This window comes from Halichoerus grypus, chromosome 6, assembly GCF_964656455.1.
Source record: "Halichoerus grypus chromosome 6, mHalGry1.hap1.1, whole genome shotgun sequence".
Lineage (NCBI taxonomy): Eukaryota > Metazoa > Chordata > Mammalia > Carnivora > Phocidae > Halichoerus > Halichoerus grypus.
Window position 1 is genome coordinate 137,229,245 of NC_135717.1, and position 23,634 is coordinate 137,252,878.

The 23,634-nt window shown below is 41.8% G+C and overlaps 1 protein-coding gene across 2 annotated transcripts; it reads left to right on the forward strand.

Annotated features, from left to right (window-relative positions):
- The first annotated feature begins 1,531 nt into the window (after positions 1-1,531).
- Positions 1,532-23,495, forward strand: GLIPR1 (GLI pathogenesis related 1). Of its 2 annotated transcripts, XR_013449283.1 has the most exons (7): positions 1,532-1,821; positions 3,013-3,255; positions 12,832-12,944; positions 19,865-19,947; positions 20,041-20,116; positions 22,869-22,895; positions 22,999-23,105. XR_013449283.1 is itself a non-coding variant. In XM_036091677.2 (6 exons), the coding sequence occupies exons 1-6, from the start codon at positions 1,630-1,632 to the stop codon at positions 23,151-23,153; spliced, it is 813 nt and encodes a 270-aa protein (XP_035947570.2). In that variant the 5' UTR covers positions 1,532-1,629; the 3' UTR covers positions 23,154-23,495. The 2 variants fall into 2 exon arrangements, 1 of the variants encoding a protein (XP_035947570.2); XM_036091677.2 differs by lacking the exon at positions 20,041-20,116 and having other exon boundaries at positions 22,999-23,495.
- Positions 23,496-23,634: the final 139 nt, after the last annotated feature.

Here is a 23,634-nt window from a genome sequence, read left to right on the forward strand (position 1 = left end):
GCAAGGTTTTATTTTTCTTGTTCTGGTGTTCAAAATTCATTCTAGCTCACAGACTCATAAGAAGGTGGGAAGCTGCAGCAGGCCTGCCTCCCACCTCAAGCTGCAGGAAGGTCTCACTGTTGACGATCACTGCCTTGATCAAAAGGTTGCCTCTGGGCCCTAGACTAGGGGTCTTAGGTCAGTAGACTGGAAAGGAATGCTAGTACAAATTAGGCTGCCTGGACACAACTGAGATTATATATGAGTACTTTGTGAGGTTATATTGGGGGGCAATAATTCCACTTTAGAGTTCTGTAATGTTTCCTTTTAAGAATTTCCATTAAAGGGACGCCTGAGTGGCTCAGTCGGTTAAGCGTCTGCCTTTGGCTCAGGTCATGATCCCAGGGTCCTGGGATCGAGTCCCACATTGGGCTCCCTGCTCCGTGGGGAGCCTGCTTCTCCCTCTGTCTGCCACTCTCCCTGCTTGTGCTCTTTCTTTCTCTGACAAATAAATAAATAAAATTATTATCAATTATTATAAAATTATTTCCATCCTTCTCTAAGCCAAGGACCCTCTTGGCTGGTCCTGTGGGACCCCCTCTGGGTACCTGGACCTGGCCTGCCGGCATCAGATATGTGGTCCCTGTCCCCTCCAGTTCTCTTCACCTCCTTACCCTTTTTTCACTTGATCAACACCAGTCTGATTCCAGCTCAGCGAAGACGTCACTGCTGTTGTAGGAAGCCGTTTTGACCCGTCCCAGGATGGGTTAAGCGGCCTCTGTAAGTCCGTAGCCCCGAGTGCTTTCTTCTACCTAGACCTTCAACTGTCTCTGTCCTTGTCACCACTGTCTCACAGCTCCTACTTCTCTGAACTCCTGGAGGGCGGGTGTTCATCTCATATTACGAAACTGAATACCCAGAGCAGAATTTAATACGTGTTAATATATTAGCTAGTTCATTGGATCCTCCCAAATCCTCTCTGATTAAGGGGCTAGAAAAAGTTTTATTGGCCTCACTCAGTAAATAGGCAGCTGAGGATTACAGTTTGGTAACTTGTCCAAGGTCTTACAGCTAGTGAGGAACAGAACTTAAACTAAAATGTGAAATTGAGACGAGTGCTCTCTCTACCATTTCTCTCTCTCTCTCTCTGCCCTCTTTTTCCCTTGGTTACACACACACACACACACACACACACACCATCGTGAATGAATTCTACGTCAAGTTAAGATGTTAGCCAGATATTCCAACTGATATGACTCTTAAAAAGTTTTTGAAAAGCATTTTGCAAGACGTTTATGGAAGAAATATGTTTTTATTTAACCACCAGAACCTCCGTAAAAATTGAGACTGTTATTTCTGGAGATTCTAGAATTTCCCTTGGAAATATCCCCTAACTCAAAAGAAAGTCTGATGCAGCCTCACAAAAATCTATGTTATAATAGGTGCTGTGTTACTGAGAACCACTGCAAAGGCGGGGTTAAAAGCCCCAAAGTGGCGGCAAACCATATATGGAGAAACCCATTTCTTTAAACTTGTGGTGAACTCATGTTCTGCTTTTTGTTTTTTTCTCGAAGCTGAAGTCAGTAAAACCGAGAGAGGCACGCACGTCAGGACCAGCCGTGGCTCTGGGGTCCACCCTCCCGGGGCTCCATGCCAGGCAGACCGAGCATGCGAGTCACACTTGCTATGACAGTTTGGATCGTTTCTGTAGTTCCCAGTCACGCGTATACAGCAAGCAGTTTGCCAGATATCGAAAATGAAGATTTCATCAAAGACTGTGTTCGGATTCATAACAAGTTCCGATCAGAGGTGAATCCAACAGCCAGTGCTATGCTCTACATGGTAAGGAAAAGAGCATAAGTAAGTAAAAAACAACTAATGTGTACTGACGTGGGAGGTAAATCCTTGCTAACCCGGAAGGCTCTTTTTTTTCATTGTGATTCATGTGTGCAGTAAATTCATAATCTGTGATCAAAATGAATCCAGTTTAGCTCTGTTGACTCATCTCTTGCAAGCAGGCTCAGCAAGTACATTTTATTTCTCTCTTTTAGATACTTCCGTTCCTCTGGTCATAGATAGATTTTGCTTTTTTTTTTTTTTTTTGTCACTTTCTTCCCTGTTAATTTTTGAAGGTTTTGTTGTTTATGTTGTCTCTAAGTTTGCCTTTTTTTTTTTTTTTTTTGCTGCTGGCAGAGTATTGGCTTTCTCAGGAAGGCAGCATGGCATCTCAAGAAAGGATGTGATTTTGAATCGGTCAGGCTTGGGTTTGAGTCCCAGCTCTGTGGCTGTGAGCAGGCTTTTAACGTGTCTGGGCTCTTTAGGGTAGGGCCTATTGTGCTTATTAAATTATATAAACTATGTGAAACACAGCATACAATATTCTGCATGTAATAGGCCCGCAGTGAAATGTGGATCTGTGTCCCTCATTTAGATTCTGAATTCCACAAAACTCCATCATCAGGTTTCCCACTGGCCCTATAGGGTAGTGGAAGACCGGAATGAGACCTCTATTCCAGTTGTCACCCTCATCACACCTCATTCCCTTTCAAACTCTCACTTTGCTCACTCCAGTTACATTGTTTGGTAAGAGTTTTCATTCTTTTTGAATGGAAAGGAATAAGAGCTTCATTCAGGAGGCTGGCCACCTGGGGAGGAGGCCGACTCTGGTCCCAAACCCGGCTCTACACTTTCTGTCCACGAGGGTTTTAAAGGGACAGGATGCGGTTAATTAGCGAGGGGGTGCAGTGGCCTGTAACATTTCCTGATTCCCGTAGATTTGGTGGTACTTATTTACAGCCTACAGGGCTTGAGGGTTGTGCAAGAGGTGTAATTCTTGTTCTGTGACGTGTAAGGGCTTCCTGTTCTCTCATTAATGGTAGGAGGCTGAGTCACCCTCTGATCAATCCGCTTTCTCATCTTCCAGTGTCTGCGCTGATCCCTCTTCAACTCTTTTTCCTCACTGTAGTTGAAAGATCTTTACAAAATCCAATTTTCATTCTTGACCCTCCTATTGTTTAATGTTTTTTTTGGCAGACGTGGGACCCAGCACTAGCCCGAATTGCAAAAGCATGGGCAAAAAACTGTCAGTTTGCACACAATGGACAGCTGCAGTCGAACAAGCTGCACCCGAATTTCACTTTCGTGGGAGAAAATATCTGGACTGGGTCTGCATCCATATTCTCTGTGTCTTCAGCCATTACCAACTGGCACAGTGAAATTCAGGACTATGACTTCGAGACTCAGAAATGCACCCACGTCTGTGGCCATTACACTCAGGTAAGCGTCTGCCCTGTATTCTCTTTTTTTAAGATTTTATTTATTTATTTGACAGAGAGACACAGCGAGAGAGGGAACACAGGCAGGGGGAGCGGGAGAGGGAGAAGCAGGCTTCCCGCCGAGCAGGGAGCCCCATGCAGGGCTCGATCCCAGGACCCTGGGATCATGACCTGAGCCGAAGGCAGACACCCAATGACTGAGCCACCCAGAAGCCCCTGCCCTGTATTCTCTTGAAACCATCTTTTCAAGGGTAAAGAGAAAACTGGAATCTGGTGTTAAGAAAGTGTATAGTTAAGCTGGTGCACCTGAAAATATGAAAGAGTAGGGGTTGCAAGCTTCCTTCAAAAATAAATAAATGGGGCAAACTTCCATAGCAGGGGAGGTCATGCTTGAAGAGTTCAGTTATGTGCGGAAACCTAAAACGTGAGGCTCACCGATCTGGACAGACTTTGAATGTTTCGATAACAGCAACCCCCCTGGGGGGACTTTATTCCATTTGTGAGCCATCAGAGGATGTGGTGAGTGAATGGATTTTCAGGGATGCGTCCTCTATGGAATTGGAGGCACTTGATTTGGGACTCTAAAATTGGGAGACATAAGCATCTCTGACAGAAGCTTCAATTCCATATGCTCGCATTCCTCCGAGCGTGGGCGGAGAGCCTACCGTGGGTCGCCTGAGGACGAGAGAAACAACAGTGGAGAGGCCAGCATGTAAGCTTGTGTAAACCATCCTGTGGCTATTCTGCCCCCCAAATCTACAGGATTTACTCCCAGTGGCCACATTCAGAGGCTCCCATTGAGATTTTTTTTTTTTTTAATTGAAGCTGGTTTGGTTTCCTAACCCTAATGCATGTTTGCAACACGTGGAAACAAATCCCTCAGGTAGACCATCTTCTATGGTCTTCTTACTCTGCTGCCTCCCTATCCCAGCCACATTTCATTTATTTACTTTTATTTCCTGGCATCTTTGTCAAGCCAATAACTAACGGTGCTGAACCCACGACTGACTGGTTCTAATGTACAAAAATGTGTTGAAATGAGGTATGAGGGCAAAAACATTTCTAACAAGGTAGTTAACTTGGAATAACAGGTGTTTTTTTTTTAAAGATTTTTTAAAATTTATTTATTTAACAGAGAGAGAGAGAGAGCATAAGTAGGCAGAGCGGCAGACAGAGGGAGAGGGAGAAGCAGGCTCTCCACCGAGCAGGGAGCCCGATGCGGGGCTCGATCCCAGGACCCTGGGAGCATGACCCGAGCCAAAGGCAGTCGTTTAACCGACTGAGCCACCCAGGCGCCCCAGAATAACAGGTGTTTTTAAAGAGTGCAATGTTGTTGGAAAAACTCTCAATGTAGTTCAGCCATATAGAGCCTCTGGTCTCATTACAGGTAAAACAAGGTTGGCATCACTATTTATTATTATGATGTGAGGGGAATGGAAGATTTCAGTGACATTTTCACCTCAAGATTATTGTAAGCAAGGAAGAGTTATCAAACCACGAGTAGCATTGGTCCCTTTCTTGAAAATATAAATAAGGTTCCTCTAGACTTATCCCATAAACCATTCATCTTGGCTTATGTTCACAAAAAATTGTAACCAGAAAGTTGATTCCATCAGAATCCTACAAGTCCTCGAGGGCCAGGAAGCTAAGTCCGGGTTGTCTGCAAGTGGTACCTGGTACCATTAAACATTGCGCTGTTTAAACCTCCAAAAACAATTGTCAGTCTGAGGGTACTGACTCTCACTCAGTCCGTGTTTAAGCTTCTACCCTGCACGCAGTACTGTTGCAAGGCACTCCCTGGTCATATGTCTTTGTGCAGACGCCTGCCAAACAGAGCCTGGGGCAATGGCTTCTGTCCTACCACATTACTGAGGAGTACAATCGCGGAGAAGTCAAAGTGAGGAGAAATGCGGGGTGGGGAGCTTCTGTGAGGAGAGACGTGTGGAAGTGGATGTAATGTGGCGCACGGTTGGTACATTGTGGAGAAACTGACAAGGTGCCATGTGGGCAAAGAGGACACAGCAACGTATGTGGCCAAAGGGAGGTCTGGAGACGTAGGAGTTGTTCATACGGCAGGAGCCAAATCAGTTGGTTCTTGAAAACTAAGTGAGAGTTTATCAAATGAAAAGGAAAAGGAAGAGAACTCCTGGCAAAATTAACAAGGTGTACAGTGGTACAAATGAGCCTTGTACTTCAGAAGAATGGCTAGGAGCTCACCACAGCGAATATCTGCAGGTCAAAGGACTGTTAAACTGAACACAGACTCCTAAACCATGCAAGTCAGTACACTCCACATCCATGATTCCAGGGACTAAAAACAAGAGGAGGAAACTTGATTTTACGTCATCTAGACCTGAGATTTCAGAGATGGCCTTCTCCAAATCAGCTGAGCTTACTTGTAAATTTTTCCCTTCCATCTAGGACAAAAAAAGGAGGGCCAACATTTCGGACCCGAGAAAACTCATTTCCTTGCATTCAGGTATCAGAGCCCAAGCTGAGTGATCCTAACCTGTTCTCTCTTAAGAGACCACTACATTCTACTCCCAATTCTGAAGAGCAAGCCTTATCCTGGAGAGGAAGTCCAGGGACACCCTGGGTTTGGGATAACACAACCCGCAGCAACCACTTTTAAGTGTGGTACTTAGCTCTCCGTCGTTTAAGATCTCATTCAAATCTCACCACAAACCTGTCAGAGAGCCGCAATCATCCATAGATGAGTCAACAGGCTCAGGGAAATGAAGAAGCTGTTTTCCCAGACCTTGCGTCCTTGCCTCTGTGCACCTAATCTCAGCTGCTCTGCAGGGGACCCCCTGAGCACCAGCCCTAATCCCCCCGCAGGGTCCCATTTCTGCTCCAAGATGAAAGAAACTATCATGAACCAGGAGAAACTCGCCAAACTGCAAGCACACGTGCGCATCGGTGGGAAAGGAACTGCCCACTGGAAGAAGGTGGTGCATAGAACAGCTACAGCAGATGATAAAAAACCTTCAGGTCTCCTTAAAGAAGCTGGGGGTAAACTATCTCTGGATTGAAGAAGTGACTACGTTCACAAACCAAGGAACAGTGATCCACCTTCACAACTGGTAAGTTCAGGCATCCCTGGCAGCAAACACTTTCGCCATCAGAGGCTGTGCTGACGGAAATGCTACCCAGCGTGTTCAACCCACCTGGTGCAGACAGGCTGCCTAGTTCAGGAAGATGGGCTGAAGCTCAGCCCACACACTGTGGACGGAAAAGCATCACTTGCTATAGGACAGGAGGAGGAGGAAGTTCCAGATCTTGTGGAATTTTTTTTAAAGATTTTATTTATTTATTTGACACACAGAGAGAGAGAGAGAACAAACAGGGGGAGAGACAGAGGGAGAGGGAAAAGCAGGCTCCCCACTGAGCTGGGAGCCCGACGTGGAGACTCGATCCCAGGACCTGGAGATCATGACCTGAGCCGAAGGCAGACGCTTAACCACGAGCCACCCAGGTGACCCTGGATCTTGTGGAATTTTGATGAGGCTTCCAAGAATGAAGCAAACTGACCTGACTCGTCTTCTGAAGAAGATAAAACTTATTACTGTGAGCTGCTATTTTATATGATGACTACTTTTTAAAATTTTGTTCATGGATCTGATGAAATCTAGATCTCTAATATTTTTTAAGCCCAAGCCTCTTGGACACTGTAGCTCTTTTCAGTTTTTGCTTAGACACAATTCATTCTTTGCAGCTATTAAGCTGAAGAAGCCTCAGGATAAAGTTTGAAACAAGGTTAATAAAGATCTTTGCCTAGTGTAAAAAGAAGAAGAAGAAGAAAGAAGAAGAAGAAGAAAGAAGAAGAAGAAGAAGAAGAAGAAGAAGAAGAAGAAGAAGAAGAAGAAGAAGAAGGAGGAGAAGAAGTTGTTTTCCCCGTGTCACAAAGCTGGTAAGAGGAAGGGCTGGGATCCAGATATCAGGTATCTGGTGAGGATTAAATAATAGGATTTAGATAAATTATCTAGTAAAGTGCTGGTACTTAGCAGGCATTAAACAAAGGTTAGATCTCCTTCATGAGCTGGGTTTTTTTTGCCAATTATATTGGAAGAAGATTTTGACAGCGTGGTTAAAGATGACTTCGCATTAAAATATAATGTTTTGATCCTTGCAAGAAATATTACCGGGAGATTCAAGACTACTCAGTTGCCATTTTAAATTCTTGCTGGAAATCACCTCAAGTGGATATTATAACCCCCCACTTATCCTCATCTTCTATTAATAAAAAGCAAGTTATTTTCAGATTTTGGCTGGTGAAGGATGGTTGTACAGAGTAAAGACAATAGATTTAGATCCAATTACTAACTCATAAAGATGTGGTATTTCTTGACACATTAGATCAACACTTTAGCTCGGTCTTCACTAGAGATAGATTTGCACTGTGTAAGAATTTTGGCATATTAATATGGAAGATTAGTTTTTTGCGATCAGCAGTTCGCCTTTGTAAAACGGGAATAGTTTGACTTCAATATATGGGTGGGGCAGCAGCTTCGGTTCGGTAGTGCTGAGAATGCCCACTAGATGGCACCATAGACCTCATTTTTGGTTTTAATCCCTGCCGCGCTGCCACCTTCTTGAAATCGTTATTTTTACACTCTTACGAAACAAATGGAAGTGGGACGTTTCAGCTTCTCTACCTGGTTTTATATATGTTGCAGTGTCACCATACTCGTGATAATAGGGCCTGATAATGAGTCAGAAGGACTCATACTGAGACTTGAAAGAAGATGGTGGGAAGGGGGCATTAGCTCCAGAGGAGAGACATGCCCCTGCCCCTAGGTTCCCCAGATGCAATGTTTTTGTTATAAAGGTGTAGAAAACGTTATCCTCACTAAATAGTGAAGGAAGCTAAGGTCATGGTCATAGAGTGAGTGGCTGAGCTGGAATATGAACTCCGTCTTTGTAGCCCCAGAGCCCACAAGTTGAACCCAGAACCTGAATGCTCATAAAGCTTTTTAAAAAGAGACCAACTTGAATGGAGAATAAACTGTGGGACATCCGTGCAATAAAGAAGTGAGCCCAACAGTACGAATGGGTCTCAAATGCTTATGCTTCGTGCAAGAAGCTAGAGTGGAAAAACTACATTTAAACTGATCCCATTTATGTAACATTCTGGAAAAAGCAAAATGATAGGTACAGAAAACAGATTAGAGATTGTCAGGGACCAGGGGATGGGGGGAAGAGCTGACCCCAAAGGAGCACAAGGGAACTTCTGGGAGCGATGGACAGTGTTCTAGGTTGTGAATATGGTGGTGGCTACACAACTATGTTTTTGTCAAAATTCATGGAACTGTCCACCTAAAAAGGATGGGTTTTACTGTGTCTTAATTACAACCTGACTTTAAAAAAAAAGAGACCAACTAAAACAAAATGAATGGTAATTAACATTGCATACCCTTGGAAACTAAGAGACCAGAAAAGAAAAGTAAAAGACAGTAAAACAAAAGAAACAGCGTAAAGCATTAAAGATGTGTGTGTGGGAAGCCCAAAGATTAAGAATACTTGAGATAAAACAACACCTGAAGAAAGTGTGCAAAGACCAAAGGATAAAAAATATAAAATGATTTACCGAGGTGATGGTAAAAGGAAAACACAGACAACATTGCACCCAGTTAGCATGCATAATAATCACCTACAGAACTTGTTAAAATATAGATTTCATTCTTTTTTATGGCTGAATATTTCTATGTATGTAACACATTTTCCTGAAGAAAAAATTCTGCCATTTGCAACAACATGGATGGACGTGGAGGGTACTATGCTAAGTGAACGAAGTCAGGCCAAGAAAGACAAATACCATCTTATATGGAATCTAAACAAAAAACAAACTCTTAGAAACAGAGAATAGACTGGTAGGTGCTAGGGTGGGGGTGGAGGGGAAAAATGGGTGAATGTGGTCAAAGGCTCAAACTTACAGTTAGAAAATCACTAAGTCTGGGACGTACAGCATGCTGACTGACCACAGCTAACAATATTGTAGTATATATTTGAAAGGTGCTAAGAGAGTAAATCTTACAATTTCTCATCACAAGAAAAAAAAAATTTGTAACGCTATGGTGATGGATGTGTTAAATAACAAAAATTCATCTAAGTATGTTAAAGATCTAATTGGCTTTATTAACTAATTCATGAATCAGGCAGCATCCCATCTAGCAAGCAGAGGGGAGCTCAAGGGGCTACAGAAAGGGAAAGGTTTTAAAAGGCAGGACAGAAAGAAACAGAAAAAAGGATTATTTTGAGTGAGGTCATCTTCCTTTGGGGAGAAAAGGGTCTTATTAGGTGGTTTACCTCATCTTCCTTTGGGGGCATGGAGAGGTCCCTTTGACAGATCAGCTTATTGGTGCTGACCAGAAAGTCCCTGACTGATCCGTTAAGACTGCATTTCTGGGGATGCCTGGGTGGCTCAGTGGGTTGGGCTTCTGCCTTTGGCTCAGGTCATGATTCCAGGGTCCTGGGATCGAGCCCCTGCATCGGACACCCTGCTCATCGGGAAGCCTGCTTCTCCCTCTCCCACTCCCGCTGCTTGTGTTCCCTCTCTCGCTGTGTCTCTCTCTGTTAAATAAATAAAATCTTTAAAAGAAAAAAAAAGTGCAATTAGGTTAGGCCTTAGGCCCCAGTTTGGTGACATGGTCTAGCATAAGTCATGCCATTTTAGGCCTGTGATTTTCTTTTTGACACATGTTAACAAGATTTATTATGGTGATTATCTCACAGTGTATAAAGTTATTGAATCATTATGTTGTACACCTGAAACTCACGTAATGTTATATTATCAGGGATGTCTCAATTAAAAAAAAAATACAGATTTCAAGGATAATTCCAGTGACTCTCATTCAACAGGACTGAGATAGGCCCAGAAACCTGCATTTTAAACAAAGCTTCCAAGGTGAAATCACCTTGAGATACAGTGAAGAGAAATTTAAAACTTTTTATTTTATTTTATTTTATTTTAAAGATTTTACTTATTAATTTGACAGAGAGAGAGACAGTGAGAGAGGGAACACAAGCAGGGGGAGTGGGAGAGGGAGAAGCAGGCTTCCCGTGGAGCAGGGAGCCCGATGCCGGGCTCGATCCCAGGACCCTGGGGGCATGACCTGAGCCGAAGGCAGATGCTTAATGACTGAGTCACCCAGGTGCCCCTAAAACTTTTTAAATAAATGCAAAAATGATTGGAAAGTATACGTACAAGGGTCAAACCTGAGGATTCATGGCCATAAAGCTAGGCTCTCGCCCTGAGCTAGAGGCCTCAGTTCTCTGCAGGGGATTCTGGTGTGAGATGAAAGGGCAACCCCCGACGTCGATCAGGAAGGGAACCGGTCCCTTGCTGAAGGAGAGCACGCCTCGTCCTCTGGAGGGGAGCCCTAGCTGCCTTCCCATAGTCTCCCCAGCTGCCAAACCAAAGAGGACAGAATGCAGAGCGCTGCTCCTTATCTGCGGTTTTGTCCCTGTCCCTCCTACCCCCCTCAGCCTCCCTAGCCACTCCCCCACCCACGACCCCACCTTTAAGCCTTGGAGAAGCGCAGACTCAGATCCACATCTCCCGTCCCACTATACTCTCTCCCTCAGGCGTGGTTTTCACTGATTTTTTTTTTTAAGTAAACTTGAACTTTTTTCTGCAGCCACACCAGCCTTGTGTCAGTTCGGTGAGTCTTTCTCATCTTGGGTTAGCATAAACTGCCCTCTCTGGAAGACTTCTCCCGGCTCTTAGACCAGCTCACCGGGCTTGGGTCCAGCCTCACTAAGGCAGAGCAGGCTCCCGCGCTATACACTCCCTTAGCCCCCTCTGCTCCCCCGCACCACACTCAAACCCTTGCATGAAGGCCCCACGGCAGCTTTTCTCTACATTTTGTAAAGGCACCCACCAGCTCCGGCTCTTTCACCTCTGTATCCCCCATGCTGGGCTCAATTCTTGTCACAAAATTACTTTTGAAAAAAATGTGTAAAAGTAATTTAATATGCAATTTGGTATCACTGTAAAAAGGAGTGCATTTGATCGCTGGCTTATCTCCAGACACCAGCTCTTTAAAAATATTTTTTTTTCTTTAGGCTTCTGTGACATCAAACACTCTTGGTTAAGATGAGCTGTATAATTTGTGGGGCTTCGTGCAAAAGGAAAATGTAAAGTTCCTTGTTCAAAAATCGGGGGAAAAGTGCCACTAAATGTGGGAAAGTATGTGACACTGTTGAACTAACCCAAGTACGGAGCCCTCCCGACCTGTGCGACCTGCACAGGCCCCTCTCCCTGAGGCCGGCTCCGTCCTTGGTTTCCCTCCTATGCCGCTCCACACTCCTTTTCAATATGCTTTGCTGGTTGATTTTCTTTTTCTCTTTATCCCATGCTCTCATTTACTTGTTTATCTATTATCTTTGCCTACGATCTAATCTAGTCCCGTGTCTTCCAGATTTCTATCTCTAGCCTTGCTCTGTCCCCTGAACTGTAGATGGTCACTTTCAGCAGCAAAGTCACTCCACACTTGGACATCTCAAAGGTCACCCGACCTGAACAGAACCCCTGTCCATGCTCCCACCCACCCTCCTCCTTCTCTACTTTTCCTAATCTCACAAGTGTTACTCAGGCCCCAAATGTTCCCACTTTCCCCACACTAAAGCAAAAGCAAATCCTTTCAGCTTTAGCTAGAAGTGAACCATGAACTTGATGGATTCCCAGGAACGGGCCACCACCACCCAAGTGTGGGCCACCATCTTGTCTTTGTTGTACCACTGAAAACAGCCTCTCAAATGCCCTCCCTCTTTCTTCCTTTGCTCTTCTCAGTCCATTGACTTCATAACAACCAAAGAGATCTTTCTGAGATGGGAAAAAGAGTCTATGCTCACTTGCCTACCAGATTCCCCGAGACCTGCCCCTCTGCCTCTTAACTCAATGCGAACGACTCTCCCTATTACCTGGATCCCAGCTCTGCTGGCCTTCTCTCTGCCACTCTCACAAGCCGGTTCCACCGCGGGGCCTCCACGCCTCTGCTCCCTCGGCCCGGGAGGCTCTTCCTCCCACATTTAGGTCTCCTGCACATTCTACCCGCAGTGTGCCTCCTCCATGGCCCCTTCTCTGGACACCCAGGCTCAGCTCCTCTTCCCCAGCACTCACTATTTTATTTCAAGTGCCCAAAATGATCTTAGTATTGTGTGTATGTTTATTTCACACACACCCCAATAATAAAATTCCAAGCCTTGTTTCCAACTGAATTCTGAGCACCTGAGTGCTCCTTGGTAACAACGGCTTTCCCTGCTGGAGTGAATACACCTCATTGTGTTTAGGAAGGCCTACTCATACTCAAATGTTCACTTTATTGTCTTTCTCTCTTTTTTTTTTTTTAAGATTTTATTTATTTATTTGACAGAGAGAGACACAGCGAGAGAGGGAACACAAGCAGCGGGAGTGGGAGAGGGAGAAGCAGGCTTCCCGTGGAGCAGGGAGCCCCATGCGGGGCTCGATCCCAGGACCCTGAGATCATGACCTGAGCCGAAGGCAGATGCTTAACGACTGAGCCACCCAGGCGCCCCTATTGTCTCTCTCTTGCTACAAATCCTTATTTTCTTTCAGGTTGTCTGGGCAGACAGTTATAAAGTTGGCTGTGCAGTACAGTATTGCCCCACAGTTTATGGCATTAACCGCTTAACCAATGTAGCGCATTTCATATGCAACTACGGACCAGGGTAAGTACCCAAATCAACCTCTTTCTAAACTTCTTTTAAATCTACTTTAGAAGTATTTATTTTCATTATAGAAAATTGGGATAATAAGAAAGTGTAAAAAAGAAAATTAATATCACTATTAATTCCTCTACCCAGAGATCTACTCCATTAACACCTGGTACATTTTTTTTTAATATATGTGTGTGTGTGTGTGTATGCACCCTTTAGAAGTGCTATATAAATACACACATACATACACAGCACGTGTTTTTAAGAGTGGCAAGACTAAAATGTTTTCAGGGACATAGATCAATGGGAAATGGTAATAACACCACAAAATGGGAGGATTGGTGTTACTTTATATTTATTGGTTTTTTTAAAACTTGGCATGTTTTGCACAATTTTCAAAAAAAGTAACTCAATTAAATTTCTCAATTTATGTAATTTATTTCATTTACTTTTGAAAGTTTTGGTTTTGAAATGGATACAGTTTTTCTTCCTTTGGAAAATAGGGTAGACCCATGACATGCCCCCACCTTTCTTTAAACATATATGTGTGTTTATGCATCATACACGTTATTGAGAAAATGGAGATCATACTGGAAATGCACATTTTCTACTTTTTACTTAAAATTATACCATGAGCATTTTCCATGTCATTGAATTTTTAAACATATGAATAATTAGAAAAATAATGAAAGTACCCTTTCACAAAGATGGCGTTGAAGGTGAAGAAGGAAGCCTCTGCCCTTCCCAAAGCCAAAGCCAAGGCTTTGAAGGCCAAGAAGGCAGGGCTGATAGGCGTCCACAGTCACCAAAAAAAAGAAGATCCACACATCACCTACTTACTGATGGCCCAAGACACTGTGTCTCCAAAGGCAGCCCAAATATCTTCAAAAGAGTGCCCCCACGAGAAACAAGCTTGACCACTATGCCATCATCAAGCTCCCCCTGACTTAATGAGTCAGCCTTGATAAAAGCAGAAGACAACAACACACCTGTGTTCACTGTGGATGTCAAGGCCAACAAACACCAGATCAAACAGGCTGTGAAGAAGCTCTATGACTTTGGGTGGGGGGATGGGTTAGCCTGGTGATGGGTATTAAGGAGGGCACGTTCTGCATGGAGCACTGGGTGTTATACACAAACAATGAATCATGGAACACTACATCAAAAACTAATGATGTAATGTATGGTGATTAACATAATAAAAAAAAAAAAGAAGAAGCTCTATGACTTTGACGTGGCTAAGGTCAACATCCTGATCAGGCCCGATGAAGAGAAGGCATATGTTCGAATGGCTCCTGACCATGACGCTTTGGATGTTGCCAACAGAATTGGTTACATCTAGGGCTTCCAGTTGGCTCAGTCAGTTAAGCGTCTGCTTTCAGCTCAGATCATGATCCCAGGGCCCTGAGATCGAGCCTCATGTGGGGCTCCCTGCTCAGCGGGGAGTCTGCTTCTCCCTCTCCCTCTGCCACTCCTCCCCCTTTGTGCTCTCCGGCACGCTCTCTCTCCCTCTCAAATAAATAAAATCTTTAAAAAAAAGTTGGGGATCATCTAAACTGAGTCCAATTGGTTAAATCTAAACATACATTATTTTCACGATAAAAAAATAGACTAATACTTATAAAATGCTTACTATATGCTAAGCACTTTTTTAAAAGATTTTATTTATTTGAGAGAGAAAGAGAGGGAACGCACGCTTGAGCTGGGTGGGGGGGCAGAGGGAGAGAATCTCAAGCAGACTCCACGCTGAGCACAGAGCCCCACATGGGGCTCTATCCTGAGACCCAGGAGATCAAGACCTGAGATGAAACCAGAGTCGGTCACTTAACCATCAGAGCCACTCAGGTGCCCCGCTAAGCACTTTTCTAAGTGCTTCATACATATTAACTTACTTACTGTTCATGAAAGGTCTTGAGATGGGTCGTCTTACCACCCCTGTTTGGCAGTTAAGAAAACTGAGGTACTGACAGGGTGAGTAGCCTGCCCAGGGTTCCACCATTGGTGACACTATTTCATATGTCACCAAGTCATAGATGGACTGTGACCTGGGCTGTCTGGCTCCCGAGTCTGTCCTCTAGATGGACACAACAGCTCATCCTACTGAAGAATTTAGATTGTTCGCTGTGTTTTAATATCTGATGAACAACCTTGTATAGAAGTCTTTGGTCCCATCGATTTCCCTACAATTCCTAGAAATAGTATACTAAGTGATACATGTGAACATCTTTAAGTTTTAAAAAATGCATATGGCCAAATTATCCTCCACTATTATTTATACCAATTTATACTCCTTCATTAGGACTGGGATTATCATTTTTTAATATTTTCCAATTTGATATAAAGTGTTATCTCATATTTTCTTTTGCATCTCGTAGACTACCAGTGATTATACATTTTCACCTGATTGCCTATTTACATTCCTCCTTTTGTGAAGCATATGGTCTGCTCATTTTTCTACTAGAGTGATTTTCTTAATGGTTTATGGTAGTTGTTTGTATTTTAAAGCTTTTAACCCTTTGTCAAATATATAACATTTATTTTAGTATTATTTTTTTAAGATTTTATTTATTTGCCAGAGAGAGAGAGAGCTCACACAAGCAGGGGGAGCAGCAGGCAGGGGAGAGGGAGAAGCAGGCTCCTTGCTGAGCAGGGAGCCCAATGCAGGCCTCAATCCCGGGACCCTGGGACCATGACCTGGGCCGAAGGCAGATGCCCAACTGACTGAGCCACCCAGGCGCCCCAACATTTTTTTTCTTTGTTTCCCTTGAATTTTGTTTGGATTTTTCCAATCTTTGGGATTCCAAAAGATCTGTTAGAAGCCTCTCTCTCTTTCCCTGAAGTAATGCTCAGAAGAAATGTTTGATAGTTTGACTGAGTGTAGGTGGGAGTGAAAGGACTAAAATCAGGTGTCATTCAGAAGAGAACAACTTTGACTTAAAATCCCAAAGTCAGAAAATAGGGAAGGGGCGCCTGGGTGGCTCAGTCGTTAAGCGTCTGCCTTCGGCTCAGGTCATGATCCCAGGGTCCTGGGATCGAGCCCCACATCGGGCTCTCTGCTCTGCAGGAAGCCTGCTTCTTCCTCTCCCACTCCCCCTGCTTGTGCTCCTGTTCTCACTGTGTCTCTTTCTGTCAAATAAATAAATAAAATCTTTAAAAAAAAAAAAAGAAAATAGGGAAAACCCAGGAAAAACCAGCCAAAGCCATCAAGCCAATCAGTGGTGACTTTTCATGACATTTATATAACTTAATGGTTAAGATACGGGGTCTTGAGACCCACTACCTTGGTTCACTTACTGTGTGACCTTGGATAAGTTACTTAATTTCTCTGAACCTCAGTTTGCTCTGCAAAAGATCAGGATAATAAAAGCACTGACTACTTATCAAGTAGCTATGAAAATTACATGAGAGGGGTGCCCGGGTGGCTCAGTCGTTAAGCATCTGCCTTCGGCTCAGGTCATGATCCCAGAGTCCTGGGATTGAGCCCCTCATCAGGCTTCCTGCTCCGCAGGGAGCCTGCTTCTCCCTCTCCCACTCCCCCTGCTTGTGTTCCCTCTCTCGCTGTGTCTCTCTCTGTCAAATAAATAAAAAATCTTAAAAAAAAATTAAAAAAAAAGAAAAAGAAAACTACATGAGAAAAGCTAGGTAAAACACCAGGTATATGTAATACCTGGCAATGGTGATTATTTGAGAAGTACTCACAGTTATTGTTATGATGAGGCACAAATGTGAAGTCTTCTGGCTTATACTCACTTTACTTGCTTTTAGAGTTCTAAACAATAAGTTGTAAAACTTAAAACCAGTTATAATACTTCTATAGAGTAACATTCATTTATTCATACAAATAATTCATACATTCGATTATTCAACAAATATTTGTTTACTGAGCTTCAAAGGAGAACCAGCCCGACACAGTCCCCGCTCTCACGGAATTTGTATTTATGGGGCAGAAAGACAATAAAAATACAAATAAAATAACTGCATCATGATAGGAGTAATGAAGGAAATACCAGTAACACTGTAATCGACACTGTCAATAGGCAGGACCTTACTTGAATAAAATGATGTACTTGAGTGTAGGCATGAAGAATAGAAAGGAACCAGACATGTGAAGAACTTCAAGAATGGATGTCTGCTGCAGAAAACACCTGCAAAGCTTCTGTGGAGAGGATTCAAGAACGGACGGAAGTGCAGAGTGCATGGACCACTGAATGAGATGCGACTGGGGGAAGGAGGCAGCTCAGCCTTGCAGGGCTGTGTAGGTCATGGCAAATTTAACTGTATTCACATCACAAGAGGAATCCTCCAAGTATTTTAAGCAAGGGAGTGACAAGACCTGCTTTAAATTGAGAGATCATTCTGTATGAGATGTGGAAAATGGATTGGAGGGTATGGGGTGGGGGGCACAGAGGCCAGTTAAGGATGTCCTCTTTTCTACTGCCTTCTGAGCTGGTTTTTCTCCTCAAAGGCCCCCATTCCACATAATTCTAAGAAGTCCAGTATCTTCCCCATTTTTCTGAGATTTCCTAAGAGTGGGGTGAGGATGCTTAATTCTCCTGTCACCTGTAACTCAAGCTCTGGAGTCAGTCATTGTCCAGGACAGTTTTGACTCCTCCTCCTGGCCGCTTCAGATCATTCTGATCTGCATTTTTTGAACGTAGACACAACTCTCCTTCATTCTCCTGGGCCCCTCTGAGCTAGGCTATCTTGTGATTGATTAGTGGAAGAGAGGATTATAGCACGTTAGAGGAAATGACAACGCTGACCATCAGATCCTACAAGACCTAGTGTGTTCTGCCTTAAGGACCCTTAACTCATATTTATCTTTTTCTTTAAAGATCTTTTCTCAGGGCGCCTGGCTGGCTCAGTCAGTAACCCTTAGACTCTTGATCTCGGGGTTATGAGTTTGAGCCCCATGTTGGACACAGATTACTTTAAAAAAAAAAAAAAAATTCTGTCTTTTCTCTTCCTCAGTCCTGGGGCCCTGACTTTCTCTCTCAGGCTACCAGGGGAAACACTAAAATTTCTTGCTTCTTTATGGACAGAATACTTTAGGGCTCTTGGTCTCAATTGTTCCTATCCAGACAAATGCAGGCCTTTCCAGTAGCGTATTTCTCCCAGGATGAATTCTGCCATTTCCCTAGAATTCGTAACTGCCTTGTCTTTAGCCTGGTTTTGAAACAGTAATTTCTTCTTCTTTATAGTTTGGAATACACAATTCAACAAAGAATGAAACAGCACAAATGATTTTATTAAAAACATTCTAGAACTTGACCACTCAATGAGTTTTGTGCTAACAATGAAAGATATCCCCATAATTAATGTGTATTTTGGAGGCCTTTTATAATTGTTATCAGAATATTCCTTTGAATATTTTCCACAGTGTAAAGCAAGCATGAGGATAAACTTAGTTTCTGAAACAACCTAGATTAATTTGGAGCCAAACATGATTAGAACATATATTTGGTGTTGGGAACGAGGTGTTAATAAAAAGTAATGTCTCCTTAACTTTGGAGGTAAAGCTATAGTGTTAGGGGAGGGGAGTTGACTCTATGAACTTGGAGTTAAATCTTTATTTTCACTAACCTCTACTGAAAATAACATTTCATTATGTATGAAGACAACACTTCAGCCCCATCAGCAATACCATAACTCTGTTAGTACTACTTCTATCTTTGTAAATATCAGATATTCTCATAGCACATTCCATTTGCTGCAGAGATCTCAAAATATGGTTGTAATCTATCATTAAAGGTACTATCATTAGAATTCTTGCTAGATCTTATTTAATATTTAATAGAGGACATATTGCTATATCAAAAATATTTTTAACATTTTGATAACTATTTGAACTTACTCGGTTTCCTTTATAATCTTACAAACTTTATTTTATGCACTTAAAAACAAACTATTTTGGGGCACCTAGGTGGCTCAGTCGGTTGTGTCCAACTCTTGATCTCGGCTCAGGTCTCTGTATCAGGATTGTGAGTTCAAGCCCTGCATTGGGCTCCACCCTGGGCATGGAGGTTACTTTAAAAAAAAAAAAGTAAAAATAATTTTGAGAGTTCATAGGCTCCACCAGACTGCCAAAGGGTACCATGACACGAAAAATTAAGAACTCCTTTCCAAAAAAGATGAGTGCAATGGCAGAGTTACTGAAATGCATGTACAGTTCTCATCATTACTACTCTGAAGATATTCATGGGGATATAAAATGCTTGGATATTATTTCACTTTCTAGTGTATGACCTTGGTCAATTATTTACACTCTGTGCCTCACCTCTAACTATATTGGGGATAAATAAATAATAGTATCTTCCCCATAGGCTACTGTGAAAATTAATTCATTCAAGGATGCTTAGTACAGTAATTATTATCCACATTACATCTTTTATGTGAAAACAAATTTAGAAATTCCCCCTCATTTTTTTTTTTCTTTTTTTAACCCGGCCAAATGACTCCTGTCCAACTAAAACCAAGGAGGCTTGCTAAACTGAGAGGAGTAAATGTGGGTCATGAGACCTTAGGATGGGCAGTTTTTTGGATGGTAGTGATCATACAGGCCAGACAGTTAAATAGAGAGAAGTGTTGCCCTGGAGTCAGACCAATCCAGATTTCCTTGTGACTCTGACATGTATACATTGCGATTTTTGACAAGTTAATTTCTTAGAGCTTTAGTTTCCTTATCTGTAAAATAAAAATAAGAATAACTTCCAGAGTTGTCTTAAGAGTTAAATGAGAAGATGTAGGTGAAGACATAGGTTCACAGACATAGACACATAGAATAAAACTCTATAAATATTAACAGGCTTCCACTTCCCTCAACCCTCGGAATCTGTGGACTTCCATCCTACATATTTAGTCAAAGATTCACAGTAAATGTCATTGGAAAAAAAATAATCTCTCCTAATGGACGGCTTTTTTCTACTTTACAGACAAAGCTATGAAAGGCCATACAGAAGAGGACCGACTTGCAGCGCCTGCCCCAGGGATGACAAATGTTTGGGCAATCTCTGCAGTGAGTAAAAGGAAAAATCTACCAATAATACATGTGCTTGAAACAACTTTCTCTGCAGAGTTCAGAATGCAAATGTTTGCTTTATCCTAATAGCTATTTTCAGGGAAGCTGGAGTCAGGTAGCAATCAAGCCGATGGCTTACTGTCCTGGGAATGAACATATATTCAAGGTAAATTTAAGGAAGCAAATAAGAACCTTCTTTTTTAGCTCTAATCAGTACAGCAAAAAATGACTATGAGGATAGAAACTGTAGACCCAAGATTTGCTCATTTCAGCAAGATCAAAAAAACTCCTGATTTGTAAACACTGATTTCTCATCTTCACTTCAGGTACAGCCATACTTTTTTGATCAGCTCTCTGAGCGGTCATTTCTCCCCTAGTTCGACCATTCACTTCACTCACAGCAGTTTTGTTAAAGCAACTCAGTAACATGTAGCAACGAATCTCTTCTCGTAGCATCAATGTATTAACTGAATTTTTCATGTTGCTACAATACTACAAAGCGTATTATTTTTTTTTTTTCCAAGTTAGGCAGTATGACATAGGAGTTAAAACCACACATTTTTGAAACGGTATGCCCGGGTTCAATTTCCAGTTCCACCACTGTGACCTTGGGCAACTGTCTGAACCAAGTTCCTCAACAATAAAATGTAGACGCCCCCCCATCTTCTTCTTCTTTTTTTAAACATATAATGTATTATTTGTTTCAGAGGCACAGGTCTGATTCATCGGTCTTACACAATTCACAGCACTCACCAGAGCACATACCCTCCCCATTGTCTTATCACCCAGCCACCCCATGCCTCCCACCCCCCTCCACTCCAGCAACCCTCAGTTTGTTTCCTGAGATTAAGAATTCCTCATATCAGTGAGGTCATATGATACGTCTTTCTCTGATTGACTTATTTCGCTCAGCATAACACCCTCCAGTTCCATCCACGTTGTTGCAAATGGCAAGATTTTGGTTTTTTTTTTTTTTTTTTTGCTGGCTGCATAATATTCCATTGGAGGGGGAGACGAACCATGAGAGACTATGGACTCTGAGAAACAGAGGGTTCTAGAGGGGAGGGGGGGTGAGGGGATGAGCTAGCCTGGTGATGGGTATTAAAGAGGGCACGGATTGAATGGAGCACTGGGTGTTATACGCAAACAATGAATCATGGAACACTACAACAAAAACTAATGATGTAATGTATGGTGATTAACATAATAAAATTTTAAAAAATTAAAAATAAAAATAAAAAATATTAAAAAACAAAAACAAAAAAATCAAATGTAGATGGCAGTATCTCTTCACAGGTTTGATGAAACAGATCAAGGAAAAGAGAAAGTAGTATCTATATTTGGAACAAGAACCTGGCATACAGTAGCACTCAATAAATACTACCTATTATCCATAAATTCATCCTTCCTGTACTCCCAAATGTTGAGTTTATTTACTCTTGGTGTTTTATGCCCAAACTCTGTCACGTTTTTATGCCCACGAACAAACCTCATGTTTCTTCTTTAAAATCTGTGGTGAAAACTGAGACAATTATTTTAAATTATTTAAGGAGTAATTCAATTATTGCCACTGGTTAGCTATCTTTCCCAATGGATTCTAAATTCCAAACAGGTAGGAATTATGCCTAATTCACTTACACCCTAGTCTGGCAAATAAGCACTAATTTGAAGGCATGTTTCCTTCAAAAAATATTCCTTCTCTTTAAAAATCTAGATAATTAGTAATAACTTCACAATGACAAGAAGAAAGTTCCTGGAATTTTAGCTTTTGATCTTGGGAACTAGCTTGAAATGGCCTCTAGTCTTGCGGGATAAAAATTCAGAAAATGAAGGCTGTGATTCAATAAAAGCCCCTGGGCCCTTAAGAAAAATAAAGGGCAAACATGCTAATGTGCATGAGGGTAAAGAGCTTTTAACAGATTCCATCTCTGGCAAATTATGACAAATATTGGAGGAAAAAAATTCTTTCTGGTGCTTTAGGTACTTACTGTTGGCAGGTTCAATAAATACCCACGGAGGCCAAATTAGGATGGTTTTGCGTAATGTGCTGGGTATGCGAATGATACATGGGATGATTTTAGCTAGTGCATGAATGTACATTTGTTTCAATATTCAAGAGTTGAATATTTAACATTTAAAAAATGTATATGTAAGAAAAAATGTAACTAGCACAGCATATCCTTGATTTCATGGCATTAACTGCCCAAAACAGTTAAAGTAGCAGCAGCTTCCTGGTAACTCCCTACAAAGCCCCCTCACAGGGATGATGATCAGGGATGCTCACCAGCACCCCAGCCACGTCCTTGCTGGGCTGCGACACAGATTTCAACACCAGCTGGCAAAGAACTGGTGTAGAGAAGGTACCTATTTAATTAGAAAAGTATCAAGAAGGCTAAGGCAGATGTAGAATTTTCTACCTAGTGTTCTGAATGTCAAAATCTGAATAAAGCTCAGTGAAAAGAGAGGGATAATTATGACATTATGCAAACCAAATCCCTATAAGAGAGAGGTCATGGTCTCTTTATTACTGACTGACTGATCACAAAACAGTATCATTTTTCTCAGGGAGGAACTTATTTCCAGGAAAATATTTTAATAAATTGCTCACATTGACTATTACTAATAATTATTTTTATTCTTAAATTCTAATAGTTTGTTATTTTAATTGTATTTATTATCTGCTAGTTATGGTATGTAAAATTATTTTCCACTTATAGTAATAGTATATAAAAAGTTTATAAGGTCAATTTAAAAATATCAAGTTAGTATAGTTAGTACAAAAAATCTTTAATAACTAATGTTTGAAAAACACTAAGAAAGTGAAAGCAACAGTTAATGGTCATAATTAGAGACTTGGCTTTTTAAAATAAAATAAAGCCTCACCAGTACATATTTTTTTTCTTCTTCTGACTTTACAGCTAATCCAAAGCGAGACAAAGTCACAGGTATGTACATAAATCTTTCATTGTTCCATTAAGATCTATGTGAATTATATTATTGCATTCTGAGAAACAACATTTAAGAGGATATTTTATGTTTGTTTCACAGGTTACTACTCTATTGTGCATCCTGACCGGCCAGTATTTTCACGCAACAAATACCTATCTCTCTTTCTCACTGTTAGTCCACCAATCCTAATACTGAGTGCTATAATGATCATTTGGGTCAAGCACAAATACCCTCATTTAGTTCTTTCGAACTAATATAATTCACAAAAAACCACAATTCATTCAGATATGTGTTTTTTTAAAAATTAACAGGTATATTTTTTAATTCTAATTTTAAAACATTTCAGAAAAAAATACGTTGTTGCAGTAAACCCTTAATAAAAAAACTGTTCAACTTCCTATCTCTAGAATAAACTCATTTTTACTTTCCACTTCTCTATGAATAAGCATTGTTTTCAGGCTGCCAAAGCTATGACTTTCAGTAAGTAACCCAGCCTCTGTATGTCTCAGCTTCTAAAACTACAAAATGAATGTGCTCGATTTAGGTGATTCTAAATAACTCCACTGACCCTCATTAGTAAAAACATTTCTACATAACTTGTTGCATGCTGCTTCAATTCTAAACATCTGGTCTCCCTACCCCCCCCCCCACCTTGCAATCTGAGGTCTTTGGTTTACCATTTTCCCAGACTCAGTATAGTAATTAAGGGATTTAAGGGGCCTTGCTTTTTTTGCT